At 37.9% G+C, this 18,695-nt stretch overlaps 1 protein-coding gene across 2 annotated transcripts in view; it reads right to left on the bottom strand.

Annotated features, from left to right (window-relative positions):
• ADCY8 (adenylate cyclase 8) overlaps positions 1 to 18,695 on the bottom strand; it is a 122,476-nt gene that overhangs the window by 70,904 nt on the left and 32,877 nt on the right. For both annotated transcript variants that reach the window (XM_061374091.1, XM_061374090.1), the window contains exon 3: positions 674 to 804. In XM_061374091.1, coding sequence (XP_061230075.1) covers positions 674 to 804 — 131 coding nt within the window. The remainder of the gene's footprint in view (positions 1 to 673; positions 805 to 18,695) is intronic.

Raw genomic sequence — 18,695 nt, forward strand, 5'->3', positions numbered from 1 at the left:
AAGTGTTCAAGGCCAAATTGGACAGAGATTTGGGCGACATGGTCTAGGGTGAAATGTCCCTGCCCATGGCAGGGGGCTTGGAACTGGATGATCTCCCTTCCAACCCTAACCATTCTATGATTCTAAATGTGTAATTAAGACTTATTACCTTGAGTCCTCATAGAATAGCTATCACCTTCCTGTTAACTAATTTTGGGAAATATAAAATTTAGGAGGAGAGTAAAAAAGGGAAATAAATTTAGGAAAATGGTAATAAGAATGAAGGAAAGTGGCTACTAAACAGAGGAGCCACATGATAAGTCTACAACTCTGAAGCCTCTTACAAGTCTCCATCTAATTTCTCAGCATGTGGGGTCAACCACAAGGCAGAATATATGTCCATGTGTAAGCAGGGTTCCCCTTTCTGTGCAATCCTGAAGACTTAATTCAAAAAATATATAAATGGAGAAGGTCTAGTGTTAAATTCAAACGGTTCTTGTAATGACAAAAACATTTAGCTATCCTGATGAGTAAAAGAGGGCACCTAACTGCTTATCTGCTTTGGGATTAAAGGTTACACTTTAATATTTTCCTAATTTATGAATGAACAAAGCAAAAATAGGGAAACTTTCAAACAAGAGACATTTAAGAGTATTTAACACCTTAAACATTAAAGAGAGGCTCCTCTACCTACCTGACATTCTCATAACGATGAATGTAGATCTTATGAAATTGGTGTTGCAAATGTTCATCTTCTACGTTGGTCATATCATTTATCATTTCCAGGACTACAAAGCGTGGTAAGACAGAGAGTACTAGCCGTTCCTAAAAGAAAGAGGAACCCAAAGTTTCAGTATCAGTCTGAATTCATACTTCACAGAACACTGATTGAACTCTTGCCCTGTGTAAAGAGACGAGTATCTGGCATTTAAGATGTGACCCTCCTCTCTAAAAATTCTATCTCAGGCCAGTTGTGATAACTCACATTACCAACCTGAGTCTAGAATATGGACATTTTCCTCCCCTTCCTAAACATTCTTTCCTCTGATGTTCTAATTTTACTTCCTAATTATTTAAAGATCCATCTTGCTTATTTCCTCCATTACTAGCTTCTCCCTAAACATCGCTTATGAGGGTATCATTCGTGGCATTTCAGGCAACAGTAGCTTGGTAAACAGATATAGGACAGAGGAGTTTGAAAGCCCTCTGTAGCAAGGAGGATCAGATTTGTATTGTTGATTATTTATCAGAATTTACAGACTGTGTGTTTAGCATTCATGAACTATATAATTAATAATAAAGCAAAAAATATGCAAAGGAACCTGACTCCACTTAATGAAAAGGACAGCATTTAGACAAAGCTTAATTGTATTGTCAGAGATTCAAGACAGGGGTAATACAAACTAATGTAAACCTAAGAAATGTTTTACGGGAAAGATTTACATAGACTAGTTCATATGTTAATAGTATTATGATAATAAATAGGAGCCAAGTTTTATTGGTTTATTCCCAAGTGACTTGGGAATCTCAGAGTCTTCTCAACAGCCTGTGGCATTTAAGTCCTGACTTCATTTTGACAATAGGACTGGGTTTCAAAGTACTTTGAAAACTCTGTATGTAACCTCAGAAATAAGCATTTGTATGTGTTGGGGAAGCAGTTTTCCAGGATGACTCATTTGGCCTGTGGCCCATTTCACCTCATTTTTGAAGATCCCCCAAGACAGACTGTGGGCTGAGCTGACCCAGAGCTGACCATTCTTTTCCCAAAGGCCTTATACAACCTCCCTGACCTGTAACAGATTCATATCTGTTCACAAGATACAGTAAAGGCTGTATAACAGCAGCCACCAAAACAGTTCATGGAATATATAACCTTCTCCTACAATCAGAAGCACATGGGAGTGGGGAGAACATGTTATTCTGCAGATGACAGCCTGACCCATGCCATCTTTTTGGCCCTAAAGGATCAGATAGGCTTTCACTCATTCACTGCATGGCCATTCATGGCAGAGTGCCTGTGGATAAACAAGAAACTAATTTATTGCGATATCTGCATAGAATGATATTGTGTAAGGTCTCAAACCTCCCAAAATGGGGAGCTGGTTACTGCCTTTTGTAGTAGTCTCCATTGTAATGGTCCTCGTAGCAGTCTGTTCAGCTTCTTCACATGACTGTTTTGCTCAGTTCTTATAACGTGGGTGGTCCAAATTCTGTGTGACAACCTTGGCCCTTTGTAATTCACCACTACTGGTGATGAATATATTTGAACCACATATTAAATATTTCTTTCAATATCTAATCTGCAAAAGACTAGTTTCATAGGCCAATTCTGCAAAGACAGCTTCTATTTGGCATTTATAAATGTCTTATTTATACAGAATTTAATCACTTCAGCAGCAGGAATCACCTAGAAAAAGTCCTGATGGGACACTCCACCAGAATATTAATTAACACACACATATAAATGGGATGAAACAAAGCAGGAGTTGCATTAGGAAATTTATAGAACTGTCTTAAGTTTCCCAGTCTGTAAGAAAGAGTTCCATCAATGTTTAATTGTAACAGTTCAGACAATCTCCTGCTTTCAGGGTGGTTTCACATTAGTCAGTTGTGTCCAAAGAGTCTGTTACCTCATCTATATTGATGATCAGCCAAGGAGCTGCCGTATCACACAGAGAACTAGCAATGTAAGTGTACTGTGTGATCACACACACAGGTCTCTTGTGCTAGACCACAATCATGAAAATCAATTCTTTAGTTATAATTGTAATTTGAGTTCCTTAACCCTTTCCACACACGTAGATGTGTTACAGTGTTATGAACTTCTACTCACATGCCATATGCCCAGTCATGTGTTCTGCTTACCGGAGGAATGTGCATGAGCTCCCTGAACTGGCATTTGCAGATTATGCATCTGGTACTCAGGGCTATCATGTCTCTTGGCTGATTTATGTATTGAAAGGATACAAATGAATTTAAGTAAATACAATCAAACTGGCCCTTTCTACTAGGAAGACTGGAGAATATATTTAGCATTTCTAATGAGTTTGTCTTGTCTCAGGAACACTCAGAAAGAGTAAGTTTTGGGACAAGTTGAAGTAAGATATAATTATATACATGTGCATGTTTATTAATAATGTATAATGTATATTATTAATATGTTTTAATAAAGTATCAGTGTACATTAATCACCAGTGCATATATACAGTACATCAGTGTATATTAGTGTACACATACATATAGTGTTAAAGTATACATATATATATATGTGAACATACACAAAAGTGCTGTTTTCCAGTCCCTGTCATAACAACTAACATTTAATTAGGGCCTAATCAAAAAATTATTGAGCTCTTCCGTGAAAGCCCTAGATCATCTCCTGACAAGTTTTACAATGTCCCTAGTTTAGTTGCTCATCAGTTTGACAGCTTTGACAGATTTTGCAAGCACCCCACCTAAATTTGTTTCTCTGCAAATTAAGCTTGGTTATGATCCTTTTAAAGTAGGTTTAGATAATCATTGATTGCCTTCTCTGTAAATTTTTTTATGTACTGACATACAGTTACTGTGTCCTCTTGCTCTCAGTTCTTCTTTTTTAGATTAACCAGATTTGTGCAGTATTGGAATATATCACTCCAAATCACACTGAAAGAAAGCCATCAGTTTTCACTGAACTGGCTCCAAATTATTAACTATTCTTTGCTTTACAGGATTGTAAATGATGAAATCTTACTGAGCTAAAGAAGAGAATGCCAGTTCTGTAAGTTTCATCAGCAAATTTCACATGACATTTTGGGGAATAGGACAGGTGTAGAGAAAGCCAGGTATGAACTTCCAAATCAGGCACATATGGAAACTTTAAAGAAGTGGAAGAAACCAGTGAAGAAAGTCCCCCTCAGACAATGCTTGCAGAGGAAACATGGTGCAGTGTGAATCTCTTCTTGTACTTTCAAAGCAGTTTACTGATACTGCTGTGGAGAAAGCACTTACAAAGTACCAAGCCATACTGAGGGGTAGAAGTAGTTTTCAAACCAAATCTTCCCTTTCATACTTAGGAAAGACAGGTATTTCCATAAATCCCGTCTCCATCCTACTCCACTCCATTCATCAAACTTTACAAAAAGTCTTTTGCATGTTTGGAAATCGAGATCAGTGTTGAACCCAGATGTGAAGTGGAAGCAAAAAGATATCGAGAAATCAGTTTCAGAAAGGAAAATATCCAAGGGTTTCAAACCCTCGTTACTGAAAATATGAATATGAAATAAAATAAGCAATTAAAAATAATGCCATATAAATACTTGATAAGAAAATGAGTCTCGGAAATATCTGTGCATGTTTTAAGATGTTCAGAAATTCTAATGGATTGCAGCTCTTTAGGGCTAAGACTTATGCTTTTGAACTGGAAAGAAACAAATGCTTCATTACCACTATTGTCAAGAAATTCTTAAGCAGGAAGAAGCTGCAAAATAGGACATAAGCTCTTTTCCAGAGAAGTCCTCATACAAGACAGAGCCCATATTTTAAATTACTAGTGTGAAGCTAAGTTATCACAAACTAGGTACATGGGTGTGTTTTGCTTATGAACATTTCAAGACAGCCTTGATCCAAAACTTAACATTAATTTCTCAGGTTTTTTGGTCAGCTATTCCAGCCTGGCCTTGCTTTGTGACCTCTTCTAGATGAAAAAAGTCATCCTTGACAGCACTTTATGGCAATGCTATTTTTTATTATTACTATTGTTATTGCCTTAACTTGGGCTGAAGACCTTAACTTATAAAGCATTTGAATTTATTATGCATATTTCTTACTTAAACTTTACATTAGGAACAGTCTTCTCTTCTATTTGTACCTCATCTCTCAGACCTCAGAAGAGTTTTCATCTTCTAAAGGTGACACTCAGGAGAAATATGAGTACAAAAGGCAATTTTAGGTTGGTTTAGAAGAAAATGGTTAATTCTTCTAGCAGCTGTAAGGAGACCACTGTCCCTACCAAATACCATAGAGTAAATGCTACTGAAAATACACTCCACAGGCAATACAATGCTTCTTGTCACTGAAATCCTAAATCTTACAAAAAGGGAAGGATTCTGTTTCTGAGATTTTAGGTTCTCCTATCACTATAATGGTAATTTGGCATTTAGCTCAGCACTGCTTAGCTGTCTGGCTGCAGTTGCTTGCATCCATGGTTGTTATGGTACACTCCAGTGAGATGATATTCAGGGATGAAGAGTAAGCCACCTTTCACAAGTACCAAAGTATGTAGCACTCAGGAGTCCTGACTTCAGTTTCTCCCTATACAGTCAGTTTTCTTGTGGAAGATTAAACATTTCTCCAGCCTAGCGGATTCTAGGAGTCTATGTTACATAGATTTTCTGTTTTCTGGCAGAAAACCTGACACTGAGGTTGTTGTGAGGCAACTTGGTATTAGGAGGATATAATATAAACTAACATTATGCAGGCTGTGGTGCATGTCCCTTCTTGAGGGGAAAAAGTTGTTTAGAAAGAACAAGACAGAGAAAAAAGTGATGGCAGAATGAGAGAGAAAGGCAAAACAATAATGAAAATGCTGGGGTTTACGCCTGCACAATTAGATACCATGGCAAATATAGCCATAGATAAAACACCTGTAAAACTGAAGGCATCCTTCCCCAGCATTTCTAGGAGGCAATATTGCTTCTAATTCACAGCTTTTAGGTGAAAATCATGAAGAATTCCCTCTGGGCAGTCTAAGTCAATAGTTAGTAAACAATCCTCAGCTACAAAGAAAACACATTATGGATAAACACTTTCATTTGTCTAGGTGGCAGCCCCAGCTGAGGTGAACTGTAGGTTTACTTAAGAAGGCAAAACACATGCTCTGTAATAATAGCTTCTGCTGGAGTGGAGGTTTGTACTGCTACATTCTGAGATGGCAGCTTTTTCCTGGGCTTGCTCCTGCCTGCATAACAAGCTACCATTGAAGACGAGAGATCTACTAATCTTTAATCCACCTCTTCTACAATCCTTTACTAAATCAGGGGCTGCGTTCAAGAAGAAGAGGGAAAAATGATGAGAGGTAGTGATAGCTGATGCAGAGCAGGCAGTCAGCTATCACATAGTGAGCTCATCCTTTAAACTGGTAAAAAGACCAACTCAGACCTTCCATTTCCCCATACAGAGTGGTACTAATCTGAGGACATCTGCATTGTCTTGGCTTTCTTCTACCATTCCCACCTGGGAATTCTGGTATCCTGAACTCTTGTGATGTGCAAACGCTGGATGTGGTTCTTGTGATAGTAAGAGGAAAAACAGTCCCTTAGGAGGTTGTTTGCTCCTGTAAACCCAGGTTTTCACAGGAACGTCTAGCCCTAAGGTAGCTAAGCTCTCAAGTAAATGTCCCAGGACATCTTACAATGGCATGTTTGGGAAGAGCTGCTGATTGATATTCCAGGAACTGAAAATAATTTTAATATTGTATGTCCTTCAGCCTCCTATAAGAGATGACACTTGGGTTGTATATTCTCTGATTCCTTCACTATTAAGATACATTTCTCAATATTCCTATATAATAAATCCATGCTTTGAATAAATCAGATCAATCTTCAAGGGAGCAATACAGTTAAAGCATTAGATGGATTCCTGTGAAGATATATTCAGAGTAGCACAAGATCTTTTCACTGTAAAAAAAATGTATGTTATTTCATACCTTATCCTTTTAGGAAGACAAATAGGAATACAAATTCAAAAAGAAAAGATGATAAAAGAAAGAAAGTGAACAGAAATCCTGGTTCTTATGAAATCTGTGAGAAGGGAACATAAAAAAAAGCCATTTGTCCATAGACATACGGCTGAAATAGTGTACTTTTTTCACAACGGGAAAAGCTGACATTCCTTGTTTGCATTCAGTTAATAAGGAATCCAACAATGGCTTTAGAATGTTTATTTAAAATAAAACATAGTTCATTTGGCATATGTTCAGTAAGCCAGGAAAAATGTGCCCAGCACGTTTGATATATTAACCTTCATGCTACTCATTAAGTTAAACGTTCTTAGCTCCACGTCAGATTTGGAAATGACCCATGAAAACAGAGGTTAATTAGTGTGCCTGTATGGCGGTCTTCCTCTATTAATATGGTAGCAAGTGAAGAGCCCTTGTGAGGATCACAATTGAAAGTGCATATGCAGCTCATGTCACTATTCTGTGTTATATGTGTCATGCTATGGAGGAGCAGTACAAGAAAAGTAACAGCTAAATGTTCATGAGTGTGAGTGTGTGTGTCTATATGTATTTTTGTGAGACACTCCAGCCACCAGTCAATTCTATGGTACTGGGGCATTGGAAGGACAGAAAATTCTTCCCTCTATGGGCATAATCTGTCTTTGCTGTTCCAAGCTGCTCTTACACCACACCAGACAGGTAGGGTGGTGGAGATGCTGAACCAGGCCCCTTCCAAAAATTAGGCACTCAAAGGTGGACTCCAGTGTGGATCACGTCCATCTTTCCTCTTCACAAGCCTTTCTCATCACTTTTCTTCAATCCAACAGTTAAAAAAGTTTTCAGTTATCCAAGAATGAGTGTCAGGTCACGGCCCCCTTCATATAAAGACCTTTTACATATAACTCCCCTTTAAACTAGTTAAGTATTATCATTCCTATTTCACATATTTAGATCTTGAGGCACAGAAGAACAGCACAAATGTGTGAAGGTCATGTGCAAAAGAGCAGTAGCACATCACAAAAAAAAAAAATAATGGGAAATTACTGTATAGTCTTCTACACCTTATTAGTTGCACAGTTAAAGAGTCCTCACATTTCTAGTCAGTCTTTCCTGAAGGTATTTTCAGACAAGGAGGAAAAGACACATAAAATAAAGTCTTCTCTTTTTCAGAGAAAGGCAAAATAAAGAAGTGCTGTGAACTCCAGGACAAAGGAAACTACATTATCCAGCTTTGTTGAAAGTGTGGCAGTTAAGCAATTGGCTAAGTGGAAACAATTCAAAGGTGAACATCAGTAGTGGTAGGTGGTTTAAAAAGGAACAGAGATATATATGTTCAAGCGAAAAGACATAGAAGGAAGAAGACATCAACAAAGGAATATTACAAAAGAGCTGCTTATCTATTCTCCTATTAAAACATTCATTACATGAATCAACCCTTGTCTTTGAGGTAGAGCAGTCAGAGTTTAGAGAAAATAAAAAAAAAAAATGGCCTTTAGAGCAAATAAATAAAAAAATGGCCTTTAAATGAAATAATAACCAATTAAAAGAAATAAGACTCGTAGAAGTCACTAAATGTAACAAAAGGTTGATAGAATTCAGGTCTGGATTCAGACACCTGAATTTTGGTGACTACAATGTAGGCATGCCTAAGTTTCATTCTTATCCAGTTAATCTGGACATACTCAACAGACCAGATGTAAATGATTACTTTGGTGTCACCTCAGGTCTCTCTGAGCTCTGTTGCTTGTATTGACTAGATGTCAGCTGACTGTAGCAGGAGCTCAGAGGTGTAAAAAGCATTCAGGCACCTTGTTTAGGAGGTGTCTAAATATGGAACTGACTCCTACACAATCTATCTACTCCTTCAGGAACATTTAAGAATAGTGAAATTCTGAAGTGATAGAGCAAGTTAACTTCATGAGTCACATATGCTTGTTTAAAGTCCCAAAATCGTAACACTGATACTTTCTTTAATGCCCACTTGTTAGCTCATGCATCTACTATAGTCATTCTTTGTTGAGCAACTTCTCTGTGGTTTGCATGCACTGACACCTTGTGTCCCCCATACTGAAATCAGGGGGCAGCAACAGTGTATAAAACTCCACAAATGGAGCTACGCATATTCATGTGTGTTATAGAGAAAATGGCAAGTAATTAAAAAATATGTAAGGAACTGCAATATCTAAAATGTTCAGACTTGTGGGGTTCTATGGTTGCCTGTTTGCTTTTACTGCTTACTTATGAGCTATTTTTGAGCTATTTCTTTCATTTGAATTCAGGCAGTTACTATTTCCATTCATCTCATTCTTGGCTATGTGTTCCATTTAGGCATCTGCTGTTCTCAAAGAGTAACAAGGCCAGATCACACAGGAGGTTTTGGAGCCTCCTTTTGTTTAGCTATTGGCTATGAAACACAGGTAGATCCTGATCCAGATTAATAACCCAGTGTTTATAAGAGGCATGACTTTTTATAATGGTGTCTAGTTGTTCACTGAAAAGCATTATAAAGTTTGTGGTAATCCAAGAAAGAAGAAGCTTTATCCACAGACTTCTTGTAGGAAAGACACTTTATTCAACTGCTCCCTTAATACTCTTGCCCAGAACATCATGAGACAATATATGTAACACATGCCGAAGGAAAGGACTGCAAGATACTGCTGGTCCTTTGCTTTGGTTGGATGATGAATGGTTTTAAGATTCAAGTACCTGAAGCCACTTTACAAAACCTTCTCAAAGCTTGATGATTAAGTCTATTGCCCGGCAACAAAGAAGGTGCCTCTCTTATCAGCCAGTTGGCAATATAAGCATATCACAGTCTCAATGCCTCCTTGCCCTGTGCTTCTTGAGATGTAAAAGGCTGATTCCAGGGCTGCCAGTTCGTATTTTCATACCTTCCCAGTATCATTTTGGCTTCATGCTGGGAAGTAGTGGAACGAACAGCCCTCCCTGCTGATTTTTTTTTTTTTTTTTGGCATGGTACCTCTTACTGCTGCTGCATGTACCTTTTAAGTGAAAAAATGTATTCTTCCATAAAATTATTTTTAAAGTAACATGATTAATCATGAAACTAACTGCAGCTGAATCTTTCACTGTATGGCACAGGCACAATGAATCAGCTCACCTAAGGCCACGTGAGCATCACTAACTTGCATGGGACTGAGAAGGGAGCATGTGTCTGCAAGTAAGAAATGCTGGATAAAACTTTCCCTGGGAAGTTTCTCTAGGTGGAAGTAATGGTCACTTTATAAAAATCAATTCCTTTTTAATATGGTGGAGGTAGGTACTTAAATACTGATGGTGTGAAAGACATTCATGAACAGTAATCTAAATATTTTATCTTAAATTGTCTCAGCAATGACACCAATGACTTGACCCTGGCTAGCTTAGAATGGGTACTGCTCCTGGTCAGATAATTTAAAACCATTATCTGGACCACAGAGCCACTCTGTTATTTGTGAAGCTTGTAAGGACATTTTCAGAGTTCTACAGGCATTTCAGGATAGTTTATAATAACTTTCCTTAGTAGCCTAAAAGTTCTGGTCCCAGACAAGAAAAAATAATTACCTTCATATGAGTAAGTATATTCAGAACTCAGGAAAGGCACTAGCCTGGTGACTTTGGAGCCTGGGGTTCGTTTAAGCAGGGATGACTGTACTGCAGACCAGCTAGCAGAAGTGTCTCATCACTGTAGGGGTCCGTAACTGTTTCATTCCCATTACTCATTTCACCTTTGTCCACTTCCCTGGGACATCAGCAAGTTAGTGACACCTGTGATAATAGCTTTTTTTTTTTTATTAGACATCTCTCTCTTTAGTAAAGAGCTGAGAACACAGGAGACACCAAAACCTGATCAGCTATTGACCAGCAGAGCTTTTGAGCAACCTGGTAAGAAACCACAGATTTTCAGAAGGAGGTTTTATCACTAGCTCCAAAAGCCAGCTCCTAGGGAGGGGAAGTTTCTTTCTCACCAATTTCTTCCAGGGAAAGCTCCCGTCCCTGAAGTCCTGACACTATCTGGCATTATATTTCCTCTCTGTAATTGCAGTTCAGAGTCTGATTCCTATCTCTCCAGCACTGGCTCTAAATCTCATTATTCTGTTTGAGTCCATGTGACTACTCCAAATTTGCAAGGAATGGGAGTAAAGGCAGAGGATTATTTGTATCTTGATTTTACATTAGGTTTCTACTTAAAAGCAAAATGTGGAGTTATGCTCTGGTGATAAACAAACAACAGCAGCAAATGTGAAGGAACAGCATCTAAAATCTGACATGCAAACTGTTGTGCTTTCTACTGCAAGTGGGTTAAGCAGATGGGGTGTTTTGAGACAAGAAGGTTCAGGAAGTGTACATGCCCATCTTGTAACGCGTTCCTGGTTCCTATAAAAACATATGTGCATGTAAATACTGCTTCTCCCCACCCTAGTAAGGAAGAAAAGTCTGTTAATGGACATAGGAAACAGGTCAATCATGATATGGATATTGATTATGAAAAACAATAGGAAGTTTGCAAATTCCTTTGCTTTTTTGATTGACCACTATGTTATGCTTTGAGTTTGATCCTCTAAATACCAGAGGAGCAATGACAAGAACAAATTTCTATTGGGATCTTGGTTCTTTGAAGAAAGGCACAAGATAAAAGAAAGTCTAGATAAATGTGAAACTTTTCTGAGCATTTCACATTTAACAGATTGTTTCCTATAAGGAAAAAAAAGCTGACTATAATGAAGTATCTAACCAAGGGTTTACATAGAATTGTGATTTATTTTTGCCCTTTAAAAATAAAACCTTAATTATTGTGATTGTAATTTTTATTTGTGAAGCATTTTAAACTTCTTTTACAACTAAAAAGGAAGGTCAAATGATCTCTAAAATTCAGATTACTCTATTTTTAAACCAGATCTGAACTTTATCCTCTTACCAATTTAGAGGAATTTTCATATTCTTAGTACCCATATATGTATAAAAGAAAGACTTTATAGTGTTTAACCTCTTAAACTGTCCTTTCCAATCCTAGTCCAATCTGCTCTTATGTTAGACGTTGCAAAGTACTGATGATTGACTGAACTCTAGATCTGTAAGAGCTTGATAAAACCCATGCAATTTGTAAGACGATTTTATTTTTGTTTTAATAAACAGAACAGAGTTCATCAATCTGCAGAGAGCTTCTTAAAGCTGTGGGAAATAGAGATTGTTGCAGAGGAAAGTGAGACTAAAATCTTCTGCAAGTAGAAGGGAAAGAAATGGTCAAACAGAAGAGTTTTCTAATGGAAAAAGAGATTAAGACAGGATTACAGTTTTTCCACAGATAACAGGAAGGAGGGATTAAATATGTCAATAGCAGACTGTTCTGAATACTAAGGGGTGTCTTTTCCTTCTACAGCCCTCATACCCACACTGGAAAAATAGAATGTGTTCATACATAGAAAATAAAACCATCCTCTTCTCACCTGGGTGAAAGGTTCTGTAGGGTGGTGAGATTAAATCCTTTGTGGAAGTTGAATGAAATAATATCCAAACAGTTTTACTTTTCAAAATGAGCTTTAATTGACCTTGCAGAATCCCCTATGGGAAAGATTAGATGCAAAGTGGGTGTTCAGTACGCCAGTGGCAGAACTCACTGGGACGAATTATCTGCTAGGGTGTTCTCTTAGAGGACTCTTCTCATTACATCATTTAATGAAGAAAAGGTTTTTCTTCTTGCTTCCCTCTAATCTGACCAAAAACATAACTAAAACTGAAGGTGCCTGTCTTCATGCCTCCCTGATGGGAAGCATCTTCGGAAGCCCAGTGGATTGGGCATGCTGCCAGATAGAACCCTCTTGCTTAAGTATTCCTTGCAAGACTACAGGCAAACAGCAGTTGTTCTCCACCAACTCTCTTAGTTGCTCTTTCTTATAGCTTTCATCTCTGTTTTCTCTGCCAGGACACTGGACTCCCAAGGAAATATTCATAAGGCTTAGAGCAGACATCAAGAAGGAGCTTTATTTCCATATAATAGGACCTTCTCTTGGTGGAATTTTAGATGATACCTGCAGAGAAAGGGGTCTGCCTGCTAAATACCATATTGGAGAAGGATGTACGCAAGACAGCTAAAGAGACTAATGCATTGTGTCTTTAGTAGTTTCTAACAGTAGGTAACCACTGAGACTACATAAATGTAATGCTAAAGTAAAATACTTTTCTCTATTTGACGATTTAGGGCCTAAAACCTGGAGGATTCCTTTCTGATTTGAGTTTAGCCCTTTCCAATAGTTTAGCCCAGCAGTGGCAGTGCAGCTTTGCTTTTTGAGTTCTGAACACCAGGTAAGGAATTTTCTTTTCAGGAATGATGAAGAGCCTGCTACAGCGAGAACAAGAACAAACACCTCTCCGAAGGACAAATATAAGCACCACACAGATCTGGACTGATTTCACCTGCCATCTCAAAAAACTGCAGAGAAGATCTTTCTTTCACAAGATACTATCAGGTCCTCTAAATCTACCAGAAATAATCTAAACAAAATGTTTCAGAGGGGTTTTATGTTATTTTTCCTTTGAAAACTAGTCCAATTTCACAGGTTATTTATGTTAGTAGGATACAGTCTAATGACTTTGCTTAGCTTGAAAGCAGCCTCCCATCAATATTTCCCTATTGCTTTATTCAGGCTTCATTAGTCTCACTGGTTGACTGAGGTCTTGGATGGAGAGTAGAAGTGTGTCCATGACATATAAGTCTTATAACTATAAGGAAAATGACTTTTCTATAAATACCAATGATGTAACATTGCAGTTTTATTACAAGGCAAGAGCTAGGAGCTGGACTGATTTTTTTAAAGGCATTTAGCTCCTTAACTTCTGGGATGTACCCTTCCTAGTCATTTTAAGCCTCCATTTCCATCTTCAGTCACAAGCAATTTTGTAAATCAAATATTAACTTTCTCGCACGATGCTTGTTGTCAGCTATGTATAACTTGTTTGTATGTGGTGGAGGAACAGGCAGAGTGACAGTTATCTGAAAGACTTTATAATTAAATTATAATATTTGAGGGTTTAAAATGTTAGACAAGTTTCCAATGAATATGAATTGCTGGAGAAAGAACAGTTAAGAACTCCAGAGATAGATTATGAATTCAATTCTTCATAAAGTCATCACTTCAATATGTGCCTGGATTTAATATGACTTTCATCTAAAACTTAGGGATTTTGTATGATGAAAAATAGAAATGAAAATGAAATTTAATGCAGGTTCCTCTTCTCCATTAAGGCAATTTCACATTATTTTCACACTGAGGAGAACTGCATATCATTGTTTTTGAAAGTTTTGCAGTATCTAATTAAGAAAGTAAGTTATACTTTCTATTTTCATTTCCCAGATGTTATGAAAGCAGAATTACCTGCTGTGTCTTTATGATAAAATCAAGGTAAAAAGTAAGACAATGTTTTTGAAGTGGTTATTAACAAAGTACAGTGCTGGGTGTCAACCTTTTTGAAAAATGCAGATATCAAAACAACATATTGACCCAAAATTACAAACAGGTGGTAGAAAGTGAGGATATTGAAATGAAACCATGGAATCAAAGAATGGTTGACTGCACCACACAGCTTGGTGTCAGCAAACTTTCTGAGGGTGCACTCAATCCCATTGTCCGTGTCACCAGTCCCAATACCAACACTTGAGAGACAATATTCGCTACCAGTCTCTAATTAGACATTGAGCTGTTGACCACAGCTCTTTGATTGTAAGCATGCAGCCAATTCTTTATCCACCAAGTGGTCCATCTGTCTCTCCAGTTTAAAAACAAGGAAGTCAAACACTGCACAGGTCCAGGTAGACGATAGCAGTCACTCTTATCCACCAAAGCTGTAACCCCATTATAGAAGGGCACCAAATTTGTCAGTAACAATTTTCCCTTAGTGAAGCCTTGTTGGCTGTCATAAATCACCTCCTTATTGTCTATGTGCCTTATTTCCAGGAGAATCTGCTCCTCGATCTTGCTGGACATCAAGATGAGACTGACTGGCCTGTAGTTCCTAGGTCTTCCTTTTTTTCCTTTTTAAAAATGGGCATTATGTTTCCCCTTTTCCAGTAAGTGGGAACTTCACTAGATTGCCATAACTTCTCAAATATTATGGATAGTGCCTTGGCTATGTCATCTGCCTCTTCCCTCTGGACCTGCAGTTGCATCTCATCAGCTCTTAAACACCTTCTGGTTCCTTAGATGTTCTTGAACCTTATCTTCTCCATCAGCAGGCATTTCTTCATTCTCCCAGTCCCTGCCCTTTGCTTTCCATGACTTGGGCATGTGACTGGAGCTGTTGCCAGTGAAATCCAAAGCAAAAAGTTGTTGAACACCTCAGCCTTCTCCATGTCCTGGGTAACCAAGTCTCCTGTTTCCTTCCAGAGGGGGCTCACATATTCCCTAGTGTCCCTTTTATCACCAGTTCTCCTGTAGAAGCTTTTCTTGTTGCCCTTGACAAAATGGACTTCAGAAATCTGAGAACCTCATGTTTATTATTTATTCATAATTACAATGTAATGAACACAAAAGTGGAGGACATTTTAATTGCTGCCATTTTTGATTGGTTGATGTAGGTACATATCTTAAGCACAAGCAACTAGCTACAATTTATTAGAAAAGTATTTAAATTAATGGTTTGATCAATAACTGGCAAACTGGGGTTGGTTTTCATAGAATCATAGAATAGTTAGGGTTGGAAAGGACATTAAGATCATCAAGTTCCAACCCCCCTTGCCATGCCCAGGGACACCTCGCTCTAAACCATATCTCCCAAGGCCTCGTCCAACTTGGCCTTGAACACTGCCAGGGATGGAGCATTCACAACCTCCCTGGGCAACCTATTCCAGTGCCTCACCACCCTAACAGGAAAGAATTTCCTCCTTATATCCAATCTAAACTTCCCCTGTTTAAGTTTTAACCCATTACCCCTTGTCCTACCACTACAGCCCCTAATGAAGAGTCCACCCCCAGCACCCCTATATGCCCCCTTCAGATACTGGAAGGCTGCTATGAGGTCTCCACGCAGCCTTCTCTCCTCCAGGCTGATCAGCCCCAACTTTCTCAGCCATCTTCATACGGGAGGTGCTCCAGTCCCCTGATCATCCTTGTGGCCCTCCTCTGGACTTGTTCCAAGAGATCCATGTCCTGTTTATGTTGAGGACACCAGAACTGTACACAATACTCCAAGTGAGGTCTCATGAGAGCAGAATAAAGGGGCAGGATCGCCTCCTTCGACCTGCTGGTCATGCTCCTAACATATACCAAATAACATATAACAAAATACCATGTTTTACAACATGTTATTTTGTCTGTGCTGCCTTCTGTAACTTGCTTCTTTAATATTCTATCTTTCTATGATACATTCTATCTTGTACTCATCAGCAGTGGAGTCTCATTTATCTAAGCCAAGCTCTGAAATGTTTTAGGTCTTCACCAAAATTCTAATATTCTAGTGAAAATTGGGAAAGTAGAAACAGATGTTCCCCCAGTTTCACAGAGCGCTGGCATTTTCAGATGGTGTCACACAGACAATACCATGCACTTAAGTGGATAAACATCATTAACAATGACTGCTAGAGTAATTCTCTTCTGTATCCACAGTACTGTTCAGTTTATTAATAGAGTAATTAGAGTTACAAAATTCATTGTAATTAAAAATGCTAATATGTACTCAGTAACAATACCAGGTGCATAAAATAAAAAAATAATAATGAAAATAATCAGAGCCTTGTTGAATTGGTCACTTTTGAAAATACTGCTGAAGCTCTTGGCTTTCTGAAATATTTCTGGAAATTTTACTCAAAAGCTTGTTGAAAGTAAATGGTAATGAAGGAGGAAGGATAGAAAAAAGTTGTAGGAGCTTAATTGTACGGAGTTTTGGAAACAGAAACTGGGAATTATGTTACTTAAAAGCCTTGAAAAACTTTGGCCAGTCTCCTTAAAAAAGACTTTGACTGTCAAACTGGAAAACCTTACACCAATACTGAAATAGAGTAAGGAGTCCTTAAACTTTCAAAATCCTGAACAGGGAAGACACTGATGGAGAATAATGATATCTGGAAAACAAACCATCACGTCTAACTGTTCAAATTTCAGCTCAAGTAGCCCAAACAAGAATACTGAAGAATTTTTCACTCCTTGCAAGATTTTTTGTCCAACACATTTTACAAAAATTATGATGGCAAATGAATGAAACTGCTTTCACTCAAAAAACCCCATGTTATTTATATGAAATTTATCTAGACATACATAAAAATATCTTGGTTTTGACCACACAATGCAATTCCATGGTTTTGTATCTGAAGCATTTATATGAACTTTATTAAAAATTGGAGTATTATTCTGCATTTCTTTGTGGAAAAGCATGCCATTCCTTGTTGCATTTTTTAACTCGTGTTCTTTTTTCTTTATTTTTACTGGTCTTCTGGTTTAAATGAATGACAAAATCTGATCCTATTGGACCTATCTGGCAATCTGTCATACTTCATACGATGCATCATATGTATGATACGTCAATACAATTAACCAATTTTAAGTACCTATTAGTTTCAGTTTAAGAAGTGGAAGCTATGTGGTATGGAAACAGACCTTGAGAGATTTTGATTATGATGTCACCCATTACTATGAAAAGTAGCAGTACCACCAATGAAAACTACAAAAAGCTTGACCCTGCTGTAAGAAACCTTATGTTTAGCCCATTTATGGGAACTGGAGGAGAAATAAATCAAAGTGGAAGAGAATTAATAATTCTTGGAATTAATATCTGGAAGAATTACACAAATAATTACTGCTCTACTTTCTTTGCACATTTTTATCTCCTCAGGCATATTTTTAGTAATTTTCGTAAGCTACATCACAGCAATTTTCCTGCAAACACTTTTTTTTGCCTATCCCTCTCCCTTCATTTATCAGAGCTATTTTCTAGAAAGTCATAGAATGATTTTATTAGGCTTTGTAAGTATTTAGTCCTTATTTTTAGAAATGTTATATGCATTAATGGGTAACATAATTTTTACAGTCGTGTCAACTACAGACTCCCTGAATCATGAAATACAGGTCTTCAATATAGAAAAATGTTAACATTCACTGAATTACTGCCTGTGGATATCAGTCAAGTAAGCATAAACAAACTATTGAAGAAAAGCAGTGATATTGCCAGTCTTCTTAAACAAAATATGTTTAGAAATTGCTTAAGTGAGTTACTGCTTCAGAAGCAAAGAAAAAACTAGAAGACTGAGGGAAACAAGCTGTCCATTCAAGGCATCCCAGTATTGGAGTATTTTGTCTTTATTGTCCCAAATACAAATTAAAAGTTGAAAAGAATAATACTTGGATTATTATTTATATATATACTTATAGGTGTGCATAAAAATACAGCTTCAAAGTTGCAACAAGATTAATAAGAAATATTTCAAAATGTGTAGTTCCTAAATTTTGGGTTAGCTTATCATTAGATCAAGTTTTAGAAGAGATCTTTCATTTGGTGTCTCCGATGTCTGTCTTTTTTTCTTGTGGGCATTTGTCGTGGTTTAACCCACAGCCAGACAGCTTGTTACCCACTCCCCCCCTTTCTTGCCCTCCCCTTACTCCTGGAGGGACGGAGAGGAGAATCAGAAAGAATGCAACTCCCACGGGTTGAGATAAGAACAGTTTAGTAACTAAGGTATAACACAAATCACTACTGCTACCACCAATAATAGTAATGATAAAGGAAATAACAAGGGAAGAGAATACAACACCCCATCACCAGGCAACCGATAACTTGCCCCCCCAGCCCGATCAAGCACCGACCGATACCTCCTCCCACCCTGCAGTCCACTCCGTCCTTCTGGCTAACTCCCCGTTACATCCTGGGCATGACGTGCTGTGGTATGGAATACCTCTTTGGTCAGTTTGGGTCAGGTGTCCTGTCTCTGCTTCCTCCCAGCTTCCCTCCTCCCTGGCAGAGCATGAGGCCCACAAAGTCCTTGGCCAAACCAAAACATCATTTTTTCAGCTTTGTTCCCAGCGAAAGTCAAAAC

The sequence above is a fragment of the Neopsephotus bourkii genome, unplaced genomic scaffold, assembly GCF_033783945.1.
Source record: "Neopsephotus bourkii isolate Nb327-2 ecotype Australia unplaced genomic scaffold, CSIRO-AGI_Nbou_v1 NB_1637, whole genome shotgun sequence".
Lineage (NCBI taxonomy): Eukaryota > Metazoa > Chordata > Aves > Psittaciformes > Psittacidae > Neopsephotus > Neopsephotus bourkii.